This window comes from Dissoconium aciculare, assembly GCF_010015565.1.
Source record: "Dissoconium aciculare CBS 342.82 unplaced genomic scaffold K489scaffold_6, whole genome shotgun sequence".
NCBI lineage: Eukaryota > Fungi > Ascomycota > Dothideomycetes > Mycosphaerellales > Dissoconiaceae > Dissoconium > Dissoconium aciculare.
Genome location: NW_022984956.1, coordinates 1282177 through 1297315, shown reverse-complemented (window position 1 = coordinate 1297315; position 15139 = coordinate 1282177). Strand labels below are relative to the sequence as shown.

Below are 15139 nucleotides of genomic sequence, written 5' to 3'. Positions count from 1 at the left end.
AATCTCCCACGTGAAAGTCTCTTCTAAAAACCCTCCCCAACCTTCTCCAGCTTCTCAATCCTCTTCTCCCGATCAATGGGCCCCATCAGCGACGCGACAACACCGCCCTGATCTCTCTCCACTCGTCCCAATAGACTGCCCTGCACAAATGCACTATCCGCATTGAGTTCGATCATAGGCTTGCCATTTGCCTGGCTGCCGTCCATTACGCCTCGACCACGATTCGCTTCGCCCCAGCCTTGTTGTGCTTGGGCACCGGCCAGTAGACCTTCGCCTGTGAACGGCGCGGCGGCGGCGGTAATGGTTGGCCGGCGCACAGAACGGCTGCGGTTGAAGTCTTGGCCGATAGGGGTTGTGTCTGGGATGGCTGGAGCTGGTGGAAGTGGTGGGGCGTTGGTTAGGGAGGAGACAAGTGCTGCGGACGGCTGTTGATAGGCACCTGTGGATGTGGAACGGTTGCGTTGACGCCAGTCGGTGCTAGGTGGGACCCCGAGTGGATCTTCAGGTGAGGTCGCGTTATCGATGAGAGCACCCGAGCGGGTGGACTCGGGGACGAAACCTTTGCCTTTGCGGGCATGTTGAGGCGGTTCTCGATAGGTTGGCGTCAAGTCGATCAGAGGTCGTGGAGCATCGCGGGAGCGCGAGTCAGAGCGGTGTAAGTCGACAGAGGCTTCACGAGGGCGAAAGGCTCCGTTGTGATCGCGGACGGACGATGATCTCCGAGGCTCGCCGTTCGTGTTTCGGAGAGAGGTCTGGCGACGGATGCCGTCGCCCGCTGTCCCACTCACTCCCACGCCACCATTAAGCAGATTTGGACCGTTTGTGAAAGGCTGTGGCTGCTGCTCCGTACGGTCTGTTTGATCCTTCTGGCGTAAAGAATATTGCCTACCAAGCAATCCGTCGGCACGAAATTCCAGACTTTCGCGACGATTCTGGTCATATGACGAACGATTGTTCTTGCCTACGGAATTGTGGCGTGTGAGGTTTGCAAGCGGTTCGTCGTCTCGCAGGATTGTCTTCTTTTGCAATGCCACCGGAGGATGCTTCGTTCTCACTGTACCCGTCCTCCTTTCCGTCATAGCGTGGGTCTCAGAGTGAGCAGCTGCTTTTGGAAACGCAGATGCCGCTAACGGAGCAGTTTGAATAGGTCGTTCGGGCTCAGCGCCCTTCTCAAACTGGTTCAAATCGAAGAGGGGCATGAAAGAGCCGAGTTGATAATGCGAGGCGGTTGATTCATTGCGTCGATGACTATGCACAGGATCGTTGCTGGCAGACCGCCTTTTCGTCTTCGAGCGACCCAACGCAACCGGCACAGGTGCGGCAGCGGCAGCCTGCTGTCCCTCGCCTAGAACGTTGTACAGGTACCAACTTCGCCAGCTCTGAATGGACCGTTCGAAGCTATCTGCCGTAAGCTTGTCTGCTGTGGAGAAGAAGTGAACGAAATCTTGCGTCGACTCGAACATGCTGGTCTTTTGCTGACTCTTGACGGCAAAGCAATATCTTTTCGGAGGCTTGATCTTCTTGCGGGATTTCTCCACAGTCGGAGTGTAGACATCGAAGTCACTGATGTGGCATACATTGGTGACGTCCTTCACCTTGTCGGCTTCTTTGTGACATGTAAGCTGTCCATCAGGCTTTAGCGTCACCACTCGCTTGTCCCATTTCCCGGGCTTTTGCGACATGTACAGCAGCCAATTTGCACCTTCTGGCTTCGTTTTCGGTACTCCGGCGAGGCTGAGTTCGACTTCGGAGGAGCCGACTCCAGGATCTATCAAAATCAAGACATTCTGGTGATCAAAGTCCCAGCTGTTCATGACGTCTCGGACATGCTCGTATCGACGAAGCGGCCGTTGAACCCCCACTGTACTGAAGTATTCCAGAAGCACGGCCGATTTGACGTCAATCTTCTCCGACATGACCGTGGCCGCACTCTTAATGAGATCGACCGGCGTAGTCGTGGGCGTAACCGGAAACAAATTACGTGACCGACCACATTCAACCATGACACGGCGGTCTCCGGCGTTGACTGCCGAAACCGGCGCATCGGTGCCGGGCACAATACCGCCACCACCTGCAATGATGGCGTTCGGCTCATTCTTCCCAGTTACGGGCCTCGAGATCATTGACTTGTCCAGCGCTGGCACAGGTGGAGGCGCATCCTCCTTCTTCCGTTTGAATTTTGCAAAGAGCGAGCTCCCTGTATTGCTGGCTGCTTGCGGTATCTCGCCCATGCTCTTTGTAGCTCGGATCTGGTCGGAGCGTGGTGGACCCTGTCCCGCAGCGAGTACCTCGACCGGCTTGGGCGGCGGAAAGAGCTGTCCAATCGGCGCAAGAGGTGCAGTGGCTACTGCTGCTTGTCGCGAACGGCTCGAGGTATTCGGGTTCGTGACCGATCGTGTGGGAGGCTTATCCCTTTGCGCGTGTTCGCGACGATCGAACTCGACTCCCGAATCTGGCTCATCACCGCTATTGATGCGCGCCAGAGGAGGTCGCGAGGAAGGAGGGGAGGTCGGCGCTGGTCGGACATCTTTGTGCGAGGGACCGGTGTAGGTGCGCGCCCGAGAAGGAGGCGGTAGCGGGAAGTCCTGGGTTGGATCGCCTTGCTTCAGCTGGTCGTGGGCAGGCTTGGGGTGGTACCGAGATGGCAGGTCCGGATTATGCTGGTCGCGAGTCGCGGGTCGGACATTATTCGTTGCTGGCGGTGGTGACGAGGGATCGGATGTCTTGCGGCGATATCGTGATCGGGACTGGGCGATTCCTGCGCCGTCCTGAGGCAGGCTCGGGACCGGGACGTCATTGGTCGCGTCGTCAGTGTGATGCCCGGCACGGCGCTGTGAGCGATATCGTGAAGGACGTGGTGGAGTCGTTGCAGTTGAGTTATGATTATTGTTGTCTTCGTCGGCCATTGTTCGCGTGCTTTGCGCAGGCTGTGTGGTCCAGGCGGGAAAAGCGACGACACTCAGGGCATCCGTGCTTGGATCTCGAGGATTGAGGCGCGGGTTTCAGGGTCAAGTACGGTGATTTGGCTCCTCCGAAGTGATCTCCCGCGGTGCGACAACGACTGGAATAATGACAACAAAGAGAACGGGAATGCAGCAGTAAATATGATATTATGAATTAAGTCGTCTGAACTTTGCTCACGACGCGAACGTGCAGTAACGGAGGCCGGAATGTGCACCTTCCCACCGCGTGGCACGCCGGCTCACGTGTCGATTCCGAGAATTGTTTGGTGGTGCGGAGTGAAATGACATTCTAGCTGGGCAATGATAATTTTAAAATTTGGCAATGCACAGTTGGCGAGCCAATCGGCGGAAAAAGATTCACCTGCCTACCGAAACACTCACCGTGACTCACTCTTCCCTTCTCGTGAGGGAACGATCAAGACGCAGTCGAACAGGAACATCCACGATAGCAGAGAGACATGCGTATCCGGGCATGTCCGCTTGTGATCCTCCCATCAAAGAGCAGGAGAAGCCGCTGCCCGTTGACGATAGAGGCTGGAGGAGAGGAGAACGGCAGTACACCCTGTAAAGACGACACTCGCATCGAACGCGCCCAGTGTCTGATCCTTCCCATCGCTCAAAATCTCTTCGAATGAGGTATGGCTCACAGTGATGTGATCTTGCGATGGTTCTCCAGGTTTGTGAAGACTTTCAAGGAGTACAGTAGTAGCGCTCAGGAACATTTTACCCCTGGCGTATCGTTCGTCGTCATTAATGTGGAGCAACACTGTCCACTGTCATCATTGTGGAGCAATGACTGTCCATCATCATCATCTGCGTCGCCGAGAGAAAATTCGAATGATGAAAGGATGTGTGTGGTTATTGCGCGGAGTGTCGCGTGCGCATTCTCGATTGCGTTGACAATGGGCACAGACGGCAAAGACATGTCGATTGTCCCCCGCCGTGGCTCGGGTGGATCAGATCAACGGCCGCTTTTTCGGCGGGTCGATGCCGCCGTCCGCTGCGGGAAATTAGATGGTGGAGCAGCAGCTCATTTTCCCATCGCTTGTGGCTGGTGATCCCTTTTCCCTCTCCGTCTGTCCTGTCCGGGACGGACGTGCTGGGCAATGCACGTTCAGCAGAATCCGTTTCGTGGACAGGAGGAGCTCACCGGGCAGGCACACGTCTGTGGCATACGTGCTACAGTAGTCCAGTAATGAAGTGGAACGCTGACCGCCTAGAACTGCAGTGACATCGGTCGTCGTCTCCGAGGATTATACGAAAAACATGACGTGACGTCTTTCGTGATGATTTCCAGCTTGTGAAAGGGAATCTTGGAAAACAGATCACAGTCACAGATGTCACGCCTGGGGGACATCACTTGTCCCACACTACTTGATCAGGACTTGTTTACTTTGAGCCTACATATCTTCCCTGCAATGACAGGAGCTGAACGTGGCGCTCATGATACCTTTGCATGTAATGTACAGTATTTCATATTTGTCATATCTGCGTGGGTATGTCAGTCAAAGTCGCGTTGTCTCTGAGCGATGCAGGATCTGTGGAGATTCGGGTTCTCTCACAGTCCAAAGAGTTGCCATGACAGAGTTCGGAATCAGGCGAATCATGCATCGCATCTATCTATGTGGTTGTATGCGTCAAACAGGCTTGCCGTGCATGTCCACTTGCCAGGGATGATGCAGTATGTACTGCGCGTGGGCAGATTTGTCTTGTATGTACCCTTGCTCCGTCACGTCGGCAGCGTACGCTGCGATGCCGGAGATGTCCCGACTGACTGCCACCATTCATTCACAGCTCTTGAACCTTTGTATGTAGATATGGACCCATGAGTTGAAGCCACGGCGGATCATCATATTCCGATCGCACTCCGGCGATGGCGATGAGCGACAGCGGACGTTGGTCTCGGAAATGTGAGTTACGAATAAGCACACCGATTCCTCGGACCTCGTGTGCAATCGGACAGGGTAAGGTATCTTTGATCGCCCAAGGTTACACAAACAAATCACACGAGTTGAAATAGCGTCATGCTTACGCATTTGGAAGAATCCGCATCGACACCCACGTCTTCTGCATGTACCCATTTTGAGAAATCGTAGACGACAAGCCATCGGGAAGGGCGTATCGCATGATCCAACATATCGTCGTCCCGCGATGTTCGAATCTGTGACGTGTGATGATGTGGCGATTGGAAAAGCATGGACATACATGGATGTCGACAGTCTGTCGGGAGGCCTCGGGCGCATCTCCTTCCCTTTCCTTCGGGGATATGTCTGTATCGTGGGGTGGATTTGCTGAGACCATGCTTGCTGAATCATATCCTGATTGGACCAATGCTGGAAAGATTGGGCATAGGGGCATTTGCGGGGGAGGTGTGACCAGGGGAGATGTGGTATGTAGGATACTTGGGGACGAGATTGGGTAAAATTCTGCAGAATGACACTGTCGACTTCACGAGCTCGACATCTGAAGCTTCTCCGCTGAAGATGATGCGTGGCTTTTGGGCCGAGTGGTATGTATGGCTTGACCGGTGGGTCGATATCTCCAGTACAGGCGGAGTCTTGCTGTTCGCGAACAGCGAACAGCGCACAACACACCCTCTTCAACCCTTGAATTGTGTATCGAGAATCGATACGATTCGTGCTGTGCCGCAGACGTGCAGCGTTGTCTGCTCGGGAGCCTCGTTCCGCATATATAGTTCCCCCACCAAGTCTTTGTCTCATCCTTGCTGCCCACCAGAGACGGCGAATCCTGTGTGCTCGTACTGGCTGCCAATCGGCGGGATAGGATCAGACTCCGACGCCACAGGTAGTCTTCACGTTGATGAGAGACCGTCGCATTTTGATGAAGTGTGCAAACGTAGAACAGGATATCAGTGTTGGACCGAGTTGCAGGAACTCATAATTTCATGACGATATCCTCATATGTACTGATTGACCAGAAAGAGACAATAATGAAAGCAACATGGAAATTCATTCAGAATAGGCCAGCACCGTCGTACTGTTTGCCGCCGGTACTGCAAGAAGGCTTGTTAACGAAATAGCGGCCCGCGTCCTCCGCTCTCATAGTGTTGTAGCTCCACTTGGTTGGTCTCGGTAATGTCGAAAAAGACTCTGACAGCTACACCGCGTCCGGGATACCCTGCATGTCGTCAGTTGAGAGGGAGATATTCGGCGAAAAGTATTCCGCATGAATCACGTACAACCGCGGCCCACGAATGGGTTCGTATGCCACTGCGGTCCGTCCGGTCCATGTACAATAAGACCCGACAGATGGGTTAGCACTTCCGATCGCGGGATAGACATTGCGAGAAGCCCGATTACGAGTGACAGATCACCTGTGAGCCCAGCAGGCTGACTTGGATCCCTTGTTGGTGGCCCCTGGTATACCTGTGGTATCAATGCTGAAGACCACGCATGGTTTTCGTTATACCGTAGCAATGTATCGTGAGGCCCGCGTATGGATGCGTGAGAGATACCGCCATTGGATGCGGTCCATCCTGGTCGGTCAAAAAAGCCTTTCATGAAACTCAATGGCCGCCATCCGATCTCAGGCCCTTGAATACCTAGTCGAGCCGCCTCATTGGTAAGGTCGAGTGTGTTTCCGGGCTTTTGGTAGGCGACATCAATGTGGAATCTTCCACTACCATAGTACATCGAGCAATTTTGGTACACTACATGACGCGGCGGAAGTCCAGAAGCTCGCTTTGTACGAAATCCGTCAAAGTAGAAGAGACAGCCTGAATTGGAATCTGGCCGGTGGTGTTGCGGAGTCGACCGCGGCCAAAACGTTCCGTCTGAGCGCACTGCATCCAGAGCGTATATGTCCTGAACGTAAAAGTAGAACGGCACACCTTTGTCTGCGTTCGGCATGTAATGCTCCATGGTGTTCATGTTGTCAACGTGGAAATTGAGACCATGAGATGGCAACAAATAGTTGCGGCCGGCGTTGGCGGGCGGTTGCCTTCATATATGCGAAATCCGAGACGGACTTGGACAGCATCCACGGATGGTACATCCATCGTGCTGGCAGTATCTATGACCGGAAGCAATCACTCCACCTTGTGTTACATCTCGGCACGCTCTGCATCAGTTGTATAGCAGGCCACGAGCACCAGGGCTGCAGTAGCCCGCTCCAGAACTCCTAGCTCGTGCAAAGCGTGAAGCTCAGCTCGGGCGTTTCGGGACCTGAGAACCGACCGGAGTGATCGCCCGTTGGTGAAGCCCTCATCGATGCGTAGTATCATGACCTGTGACACGCACCTTACCCAAAAGCCATCATCCATACAGTCGAGGCGATTCTCGCATCGTAAGTTGTGCTTCATGCATACTGTGCATGATTGACAAGTTATGCACTGAGCACCACTCATCGATAGGGCTGCGAGATCTTGGAGCTGGCGGAGATTCGGCCCGGACAAGCTGCTTCGCGAGTCGGTGTGAGATAGCTTTCACCCGTATTCCAATGATGTAGTACTCGAGCGAGACCATTTCTCAGAACGGATCCCAGCACGCACCAATTAGCGTCGATAGGCTCAATAAATGACGTCGGTCCCACGAGTGGCAACTCAGAGGTGTCGCAATCGTTCTCGGGGGGACGCAGTCGTTCTTAGACCGGAACATGCTCCGGTAAATCACGTGATCGCGACACCCAGGCCTTATAGATTGCGTGGACATTGACACAATAGTGTGGGATGTGATATTGGGCATCCAGTCGTGGGCCCGCTCTGACATCCGGGTCACTGGCGTGGGAAAAATTGGGAGCTCATCGCTTAGTAGCAATCTATCAAGCAGTGATGGTTTCGTCATCTTGCACATTCTCGTCGTCAAACCACACGTGTCGTTCGCTTATAGCATTTGTGTTGATGGGGCCGTCGTCGTTTGGTGGGAGTGCATCCAAAGTGCTCAGGATGAAGACGGAAAATCGAGCTGGAGAAATCGAATGGGCAGTAGCTGCCTCAAGTACCGTTTCGAAGATAACAATCTAGCTTTGGCCAATGCACTAATGGTACGTCGCCTGGTAGAGCATATACCATGTTCCGGTGGAACACAGAGGCCCAAACGCACTGTCAATCATGCGACGAGGTAGTGGACGAACGTATGCAGGAAGGCGATCTGCATGAGCAAGGAAATGGAACGTGCAGGTGGAAGTGCAGCCCACACAGCCCCAACTCAGGTGCTTATGGGTACATGCGGAACTGATAAACTTCTACAGGTCTGCACTAATAAAACGCCGAGAGTGTGCTGAGAACTATCCTGTCAGCAGGGAGATTTGTGCTCGGAGGATGCATACTTCCCGGCGCAGCATCGAGACCAACAGACAGCAAAAGAAGGCAAAGGAGAAATGCGGGACATATCGGAGCATGCTCCGTTGACGCAGTCAGACGTGTATTTCACTGATAAATCGAAAAGATCGCGACAAGTTCGCGACAAGGTTGCACGAGCCAAACATACCGTGCGGTCAAGATCCTGATGTCACCAAACGGCAAACTTGGTTTGAGGGTGTCACAAGTGGGGCTGCAGTTTCGATGTGCTTACACAGGCCGGCAAGACAGCATGCGCTCAGTGTGCGTACGTTGCCGAGAGAGCGCAGGCACGTGTGATGCCCAGTTATCAAGAAAAAGTTCTGTCTACAGAGACGGATAATCGAAAATCATACGAGTCCTCCAGATTTCTGAGGATGCGATATGCAGAGCAGTTTGAGGCCGTTGTCCAACGGTCAGGCGACAATGCCGAGAGACGAATCTCTGCATGCAGCCGCGAATCCCATCATACTGGATAGCCAATGATATCATGCGTGAGTACCAGAATGTGCAGTCATCACATTTAGCAATGATCACAGACAGAACCTGTCCTTGGGCATCAGATCCATGATCAACAATTGAAGATTATCGATGTGTAATCGGCAGATTTGATGCTTGTCCCGCTTTCTTGAAACGCTCATAGATCAACCATGCATGCAGCGCAGAAATGCACATCACAATCAGACTGTCGCCGGATGATTGAAGTCAAAAGCCTTGAAGTATACTCTCGCCATGATGGGAACACATGTCCTTGGAATGCGACGTAGAGATCTTCGATCGCGGAGACGTCATCTGTGTCTAAGTCTTGCGCGAGTAGCACTTCCGTCAATGAGAAGCGTGATGAAGGTCCCCAGGACGGTACATCTCATGGTAAACAGGGGGGTTTGTCGGTACGTAGTTTGTAAGAAAGTGATCGTGCACCTCACTAGCTGACTGCCAGGCGAAGCTAAGCAGCTTTCGGCATTAGTGCACAGAAACAACCAACCCTTTTTCTTCACGAAAATGGACACTACATGACAGCACTAATCAACATACACGATCGCGTCTGGTAGCTCAACCATCGTCGACCGAGGTGCTTGCGAGTTTCAACGTTAGTGATGATGTTAGCTACCAATGTTCCTTCAAGCCATGACTCTCTGCATGCACTTCTATTGCTATCTGATTCTGCTCTACCCCTAGGATCTTTCGCGTTCAGTAGCGGCCTAGAATCCTTTCTCGGACACAAGAAATTCCTCGCGACGAGCACAGGTACCAATACATCGAAATCCTCAGCGACATGGCCAACACAACAAGCACAACATTTCCAAACGTTCCTTTCTTCCTCACTGCAAAACACAGCTAATATCGCGCTGCCTTACGTCCTTGCTGCCTATTATCATCCAGAACTTCTTCCACAGCTAGACAATGACTTTGATGCCAGCACGCCTTGTACGGTGGCACGACGAGCGAGCATTGCTCAAGGGAAAGCCCTCGTAGCTGTGTGGGAGCGAGCGCTCTGCCATTCAGGTCTCTGGGCATCTGCAGGAGGCGCGCCAGCGAAAGCGCGACAAGCTCATGATCTGCTAAAAGCTTTTGCATTTTCTCTGAAAACCCCAACAGCATCACCGTTTCAAGAAATTTTTGAAATTCCTCTCAACGCGCACCTTGCGCCGCTTTTTGGGGCAGTATGTCGCGCTGCGCACCTCAGTGCGGCGGACGTTGCGTATACGTTCCTGTTGAATCATGCCAAAGCTGTCGTATCAGCAGGTGTTCGTGCCGGCGTGCTTGGGCCTTATCAAGCTCAGGCAATCTTGGCAGGATCAAGATTGCGCCAAGATCTGGCAGAGAATCTCGAGAAGTTACTGGGGAGCACTTCAGCGATAGCGGATGAAGATCCACGCACTGCAGAGGAATGGATGCAGAAGGTGCAAGATGCCGCCATATGCGTTCCTGTTATGGATCTGTGGATGGGCAGGCACGAGCTCCTATACTCTAGAATTTTCAATTCCTGAAGTTTCTCAAAGAAGAGGCGCATCATTTCACCCCCTAAACCTTGCCAATGCTGCAGAGCAATTTCTTCTGAACAGAGCTTTGGATCTGTTTCATACAGGTGAAACGATGCAGATCATGGTCTCCCAGCAGCCGCTCTAGCAGTCGATGCCGTAATTCTCGCCGCTCCAAGCCCGTTTCGAACTTCGTCGAGCTGCTGCATACCGGTCAACGGCGCGCCCTTCCTGATTCTTCCTCCGCCGACCTTTCCAGCCTTATTGTAGCTGCCCAAAAAGTCATCGAGGATGCCATCGAAATCGCCTCTGACAGAGTTTGGCGCTTCGGCATCTGAGGCCCGCGAATACGAGCTGACTCCGCTGGCACGACTAAGTCCACTGGCGTGGCTGACACCAGACATTGCGGAGTATTTACTCATCTTCGACGCACGAGAGACCCCAGTCAGACCGGATGCCAGAGAAGCGTTTTCGTTGAATTCTTCGTCTTCTGGGAACTCGGCGAGAGTGTACGCTTCTTCAATCTTGTCGAAACGTTCGTCTAGGAGACTGTGCTGTGACGTCCGGACAAGGGACGACGATGTCATGGAGTAATTTGTCGTAGACGTCTGCGCACCCTTGCGCTTCTTGCGGCGGCCAGAAGCCAGAGAGGAGATAAGACTGGCGTCGAAAGCAGAAGGAGCACGCTGTTGTCGCCGCCGAGGCTTTTGCTCGCCGCCTTCAGCAATGTCGCTCAAAGCTGGCTCGTTTTGTGACGATTTGAACTTCTTGTACTCGTCGAGCCATGCTCCGGCCGTTGGGTCAGCAGGTGGCTGTGCCTGAACATCGGAAGGAGCCTCGGCTGTTTCGCCTTCAGGGAGCACAACTCCCTCTGAGGAAGGAGGTTCTGGCATGCGTGATTTTGATTTGGGCGAGTTGGCTGCCTTGATTGTATCGTCGCTCTCCCAGCCTGCATCGTCCTCATCATAGTATTCATCGTCGAACAATTGCTGCTCTCCCAGTCGCTCCCACTCATCCCTATCCACCTCGTACCCATCCTGGGTCAACTCTGCGAAAATGTTTCCTTCTTCCCCTTCCTCCAATTCATCAACATATGCCTCATCCTCCAGCGCCTCTAAGACCTCACGTAGACGCATATCCATATCTGGCTGGAACCCTGCAATCTCGTCCGGCACATCTTGCTGATCCTGATAGGTCTTGCGTCGGACGAATTCGCTGGGTAGAACTTCTTCCGGTAACAGACTCCGTGCTATGCTGCTGCTGCTGGTCATACTGGTCATACCAACGCTCCTCGTCTCATCCAGATCCATGCCGCGCAAAGCATCCGCAAGTGATTGTTTGCTCCTTTTCTTTGCATCATCCGCCGACCGAGCCTCCACCCAAGTCGCACCACTGCCCGATCCAAGATCTCGCATATGTTTCATGTAATCATACTGGGTGTCGTCGAAGAAAATTCCGTGTTGTGCTGCTTCTCCTTCATTCTCACGAACGTCTGCGCCACGAAATTCATCCTCAAGATCCCCTCGGTGTCTGGTTTTTGAACTACGATATGATGAGCCAGAGATTACGCTCGCCGCGGATGAATATGCGTAATCATCGTCAGTCGGGCGACGATTTTTGACCGGAATGGGCTTCTCGGCGAAGACCATAGAAGGTGCATCGTTATCGTCAATGAGGGGATCATTTTGAGCGCGGTGCACAAGGTTGAAGGTGGTGGCGGTTTTCTTGTCGAACTTGCGACGAGGCATGATGTAGGCTTACGTTGAGCTTTTATCCGAGGGCAGTTTCAAATACGAGAGTACTTTCCATCTAAATTAACAAATCCAGTCCTCAAAGTGGTTCAGAGTTGGAGTCGTTGGCATGTCGAAGAAAAAAATGTGCCAAGATTTCGCGACAGTGGTTCGGTGACGCCCGATGCATTTTCTTATCGATACAGTGCGGGATAGTTTGTCTGCCCGCCATGTCCCACGCAAGTCGATGTTGCAGCCTGAGGCATCACACGTACTATGTACACACACCCCAACTGTGTGATTGTACATAAATGTTGCAGGATCCTCTGACAATGGAGTTTGGAAGAGTGCAGGGTCAGCTCGCTTGCTCAGCACCTTGCGACGGGAGAATGTACCGCCATTATCATTCGACACTCCGTTCTAGCACGCGACAAGCCGCCCACAATAAAAGATGCGTGGCTACGTGGTCACTCACATACATCTGAGCTCAAAGTACCGGCCGGATGCCTTTACATCACCGGCACTCCCATTCAGTGCGACGAACGCGCCGCCCTGGGGATAGCCATACTCACCGGTACAGGAGGAATGTAAGCGTGAAGTCCTCACTGCCCAGTGTCATTTCCAATTCGTCATCATTCCTTTCTTTCATCACCGGAAGGATACCTAGATACCTAGGTATATGGCAGTAGATCAGAACTTTGCAGAGATGAGTGTAAACCCAAGTGGTGGCGATGGGTCATCGCCTCCTCCATACAGTGGGCCCATGGCAGATCCAACACAAGCAGCCTCCCGTGCGATCGCAGATGACTCGATCACGACAGTGGTCTCAGACACGACAATCGAAACGATTAGCGACGCGCCCAAGAGGTACGAGCATTTCCGCTTCGGTCGAGAATTAAACAAACGCTCCTCAGACGCGCCTCAGGAGCCATGCGATTTGCTCATCACTGATGTCTCAATGATGTTGAATCCAGCGATACCGAACCGATGCAATACAGTCGTCAGAAAACTCCTTCAACAGCAAATCCGGAGATAATCAAACCGAAACCAGTCCTGACAAAGATTGGAGTCGTCACGCCGCTGCAAGACCTAAGATCTGAGCCCGCGTTAATAAACTGTCCGTTCTGTGAAGCAGTAACAACGACCAAAGTACATCACAAGTGGACCGCAGAAACAATGTAAGGTTTGCCGTTTCGCTCGGTTCGGTTTGACTCAATAGTCCCACTGATTATCGGAGGCTAATGTGCGCAATTCTCTCAGCTTCTGGGGATTTGTGTCCATGGCGGTTGCTTATTTCCCCTGGGCTTGTCTTTGCAATTGGTGCTCAGATACGACGCACGAATGCAAGAGCTGTGGTAATGTCGTAGCACGCAAGCCGAAATCGGGACCCTCTGAGATCGCTATGGTTCCGAAGCACACATAGCTGCGCCCTCTTTGACTCTTGGGTGCGCATGGACGCTTAAACACGCTGCTTACAACCACTGTTACTATTCCGAACATATCTGAGTGGCTTTTTCGATAGATACGTTACGAGAATGGCCGATTCTTCGCTGACTGTGGTCTACTTTCCCTCCATCAAAGCCTTCGTGTCGCGTTTGCTGTGGACCCAGCAGTACTTGGATGCTTGAGAACAGGCTTGACAGACCTGTTAGCATCCATCACCTGCTTGTTGTCGATTGGGAATCTGCAAAGTTGGCATTTCGGATTTGCACGCAAGAGAATGCAATAAATGAAACCCATTTTGCACAGCGAGCCATACTGACGCAGTACGGGCGAGGTTCTTATGCGGTCAGGTGACAAGAGCACTTGGAGGTCGTTCCGCAGCGAGCAGTATGAGGCTTTGACTCGTGCTGGTACTCTGACACATCCTTGAGATAATTTCAAATTTCCATGTAGGCTCCTCTGTGCACGTCAAACGCATCGACCCCCTCATACAGCGACCGTCTCTCCAATATCACATAGACCAACACCATTACCCGTCCAATCCGCGCTGCTCCCCTCTCCTTCAACTCCACCGCCCAACCAAAGACCTTCCTTCTCAGCAATCTCTCTCCATCTCCTCGGAGGATCCCGGACGTCCTCGAAGGCTTTGCTGATGCCACCTCTGACTGTTCCATAATGCATGCCCAGCGATCTTTTCGCCTGGACATCCTTGTGTATCGAAAGCGCCTGCTCAGGCGTGACGTGGACTGCGCTCATGAAAGAAGGTGGACTGTAGAGGCCGATGGGAATAAATGCCAAGTCAAAGGGACCTAACGTTGAACCGATCTCCTTGAAAGCAGGACACGGGCTGGGAGCGGTCACGGCCTGATATGCCGTGTCGCCCGCATAGTACAGTCGCCTGTCTCTCTCAGGGTCATCCGGATTCCGGCATTCGATCGAAAAGCCACACCATAATGTCCGTCCCGTGTCCCAAATCGTTCTGCCGGAGCCGTGTTGAGCGGGACAGCCGACGACGTCAATGGAACCGTAGTCCTCGGTTGAGACACGGCAACTCTCCCACCAGTCCAATTCGACGACGTCGTCATCCTGACATCGAATATTCTTGAGAAACCATTTCTTCAACTTCAGAGGAACAACGAATACAACCCGGCCTTTTAGTTTCGCATAGAGTTGCTTCACGGTTTTGATATCCAGATGGTCGTAATGACTATGTGAGATGCAGATGACGTCCACATCGGGCAAGTCCTCCGCGGTGCAGGGAGGCGGTGTGTACCGTTTGGGACCGATCCATGTGAAAGGCGATGTCCTCTCGGCAAAGACGGGATCGAACAGGATTCGCACCCCTCGTGTCGCACCTTTGATGAGTCCAGGGGTTTCTACGAGAAATGAAGAGTGGCCGATCCATGTCGCGCGAAGACGCGTCGAGTCGCCAGAACCCCAAGTAAGTTTAGGAAGAATCCGCACCAGTTCTTCTGATCTGGTTCCATTGGGACCTTGCGGGACAGGAATATTGTTCTTTTCGTCATGAGATCCGAAGCGAAGATAAAGGATCTCGGAGAAGCTGAGTTTCCTTGGCGGCCATGACGGCCACGGATTTTTGAAACCTGAAGGCTTCGAATCGATGTGATGATCTTTGGAATTCGTAGGATTGGGGCTCCGTGATGGAAGTTTGGTGGTGGTGATGGTTCGCGATGAATTCGACATGATTGTTCTTGATATCATCGT

General features: G+C 52.8%; 6 protein-coding genes across 6 annotated transcripts; 2 read left to right on the top strand and 4 right to left on the bottom strand.

Annotated features, from left to right (window-relative positions):
- Window positions 1-23: 23 nt before the first annotated feature.
- On the bottom strand, window positions 24-3296 carry K489DRAFT_424957 (uncharacterized protein; the record flags this gene model as incomplete). Its single annotated transcript, XM_033608276.1, has 2 exons — window positions 440-3296; window positions 24-358 (listed from the first exon to the last, which is right to left on the bottom strand). The coding sequence occupies exons 1-2, from the start codon at window positions 2904-2906 to the stop codon at window positions 24-26; spliced, it is 2802 nt and encodes a 933-aa protein (XP_033460095.1). The 5' UTR covers window positions 2907-3296.
- A 2623-nt stretch (window positions 3297-5919) lies between these two features.
- Window positions 5920-7152, bottom strand: K489DRAFT_224063 (uncharacterized protein). The gene has a single exon (XM_033599753.1). It carries the CDS (start codon window positions 6851-6853, stop codon window positions 6155-6157), a length of 699 nt encoding a protein of 232 aa, XP_033460094.1. The 5' UTR covers window positions 6854-7152; the 3' UTR covers window positions 5920-6154.
- A 2228-nt stretch (window positions 7153-9380) lies between these two features.
- On the top strand, window positions 9381-10250 carry K489DRAFT_307065 (uncharacterized protein; the record flags this gene model as incomplete). Its single annotated transcript, XM_033600579.1, has 1 exon — window positions 9381-10250. A coding segment is annotated over one exon (870 nt), but the record flags the coding sequence as incomplete, so codon positions are not given.
- Window positions 10251-10363: 113 nt separating this feature from the next.
- Window positions 10364-12119, bottom strand: K489DRAFT_357350 (Low temperature viability protein; the record flags this gene model as incomplete). Its single annotated transcript, XM_033602555.1, has 2 exons — window positions 10675-12119; window positions 10364-10566 (listed from the first exon to the last, which is right to left on the bottom strand). Exons 1-2 carry the CDS (start codon window positions 11987-11989, stop codon window positions 10364-10366), a joined length of 1518 nt encoding a protein of 505 aa, XP_033460092.1. The 5' UTR covers window positions 11990-12119.
- Window positions 12120-12342: 223 nt separating this feature from the next.
- Window positions 12343-13276, top strand: K489DRAFT_380446 (uncharacterized protein). The gene is made up of 2 exons (XM_033604881.1): window positions 12343-12838; window positions 12946-13276. Exons 1-2 carry the CDS (start codon window positions 12651-12653, stop codon window positions 13151-13153), a joined length of 396 nt encoding a protein of 131 aa, XP_033460091.1. The 5' UTR covers window positions 12343-12650; the 3' UTR covers window positions 13154-13276.
- Window positions 13277-13900: 624 nt separating this feature from the next.
- K489DRAFT_319336 (Metallo-hydrolase/oxidoreductase) lies at window positions 13901-15118 on the bottom strand (the record flags this gene model as incomplete). The annotated part of the gene is made up of 2 exons (XM_033601377.1): window positions 13901-13961; window positions 13995-15118. The coding sequence occupies 2 exons, from the start codon at window positions 15116-15118 to the stop codon at window positions 13901-13903; spliced, it is 1185 nt and encodes a 394-aa protein (XP_033460090.1).
- Between the last annotated feature and the right edge of the window lie 21 nt (window positions 15119-15139).

What these genes read in the sequence shown, in the direction of transcription:
- K489DRAFT_380446 (XM_033604881.1), top strand. Translation starts at nt 12,651, where the DNA reads ATGGCAGTAGATCAGAACTTTGCAGAGATGAGTGTAAACCCAAGTGGT. An exon ending in ATTAGCGACGCGCCCAAGAG is followed by an intron (nt 12,839 to 12,945) that starts GTACGAGCATTT and finishes TGTTGAATCCAG; the next exon opens with CGATACCGAACCGATGCAAT.
- K489DRAFT_224063 (XM_033599753.1), bottom strand. Translation starts at nt 6,853, where the DNA reads ATGAACACCATGGAGCATTACATGCCGAACGCAGACAAAGGTGTGCCG.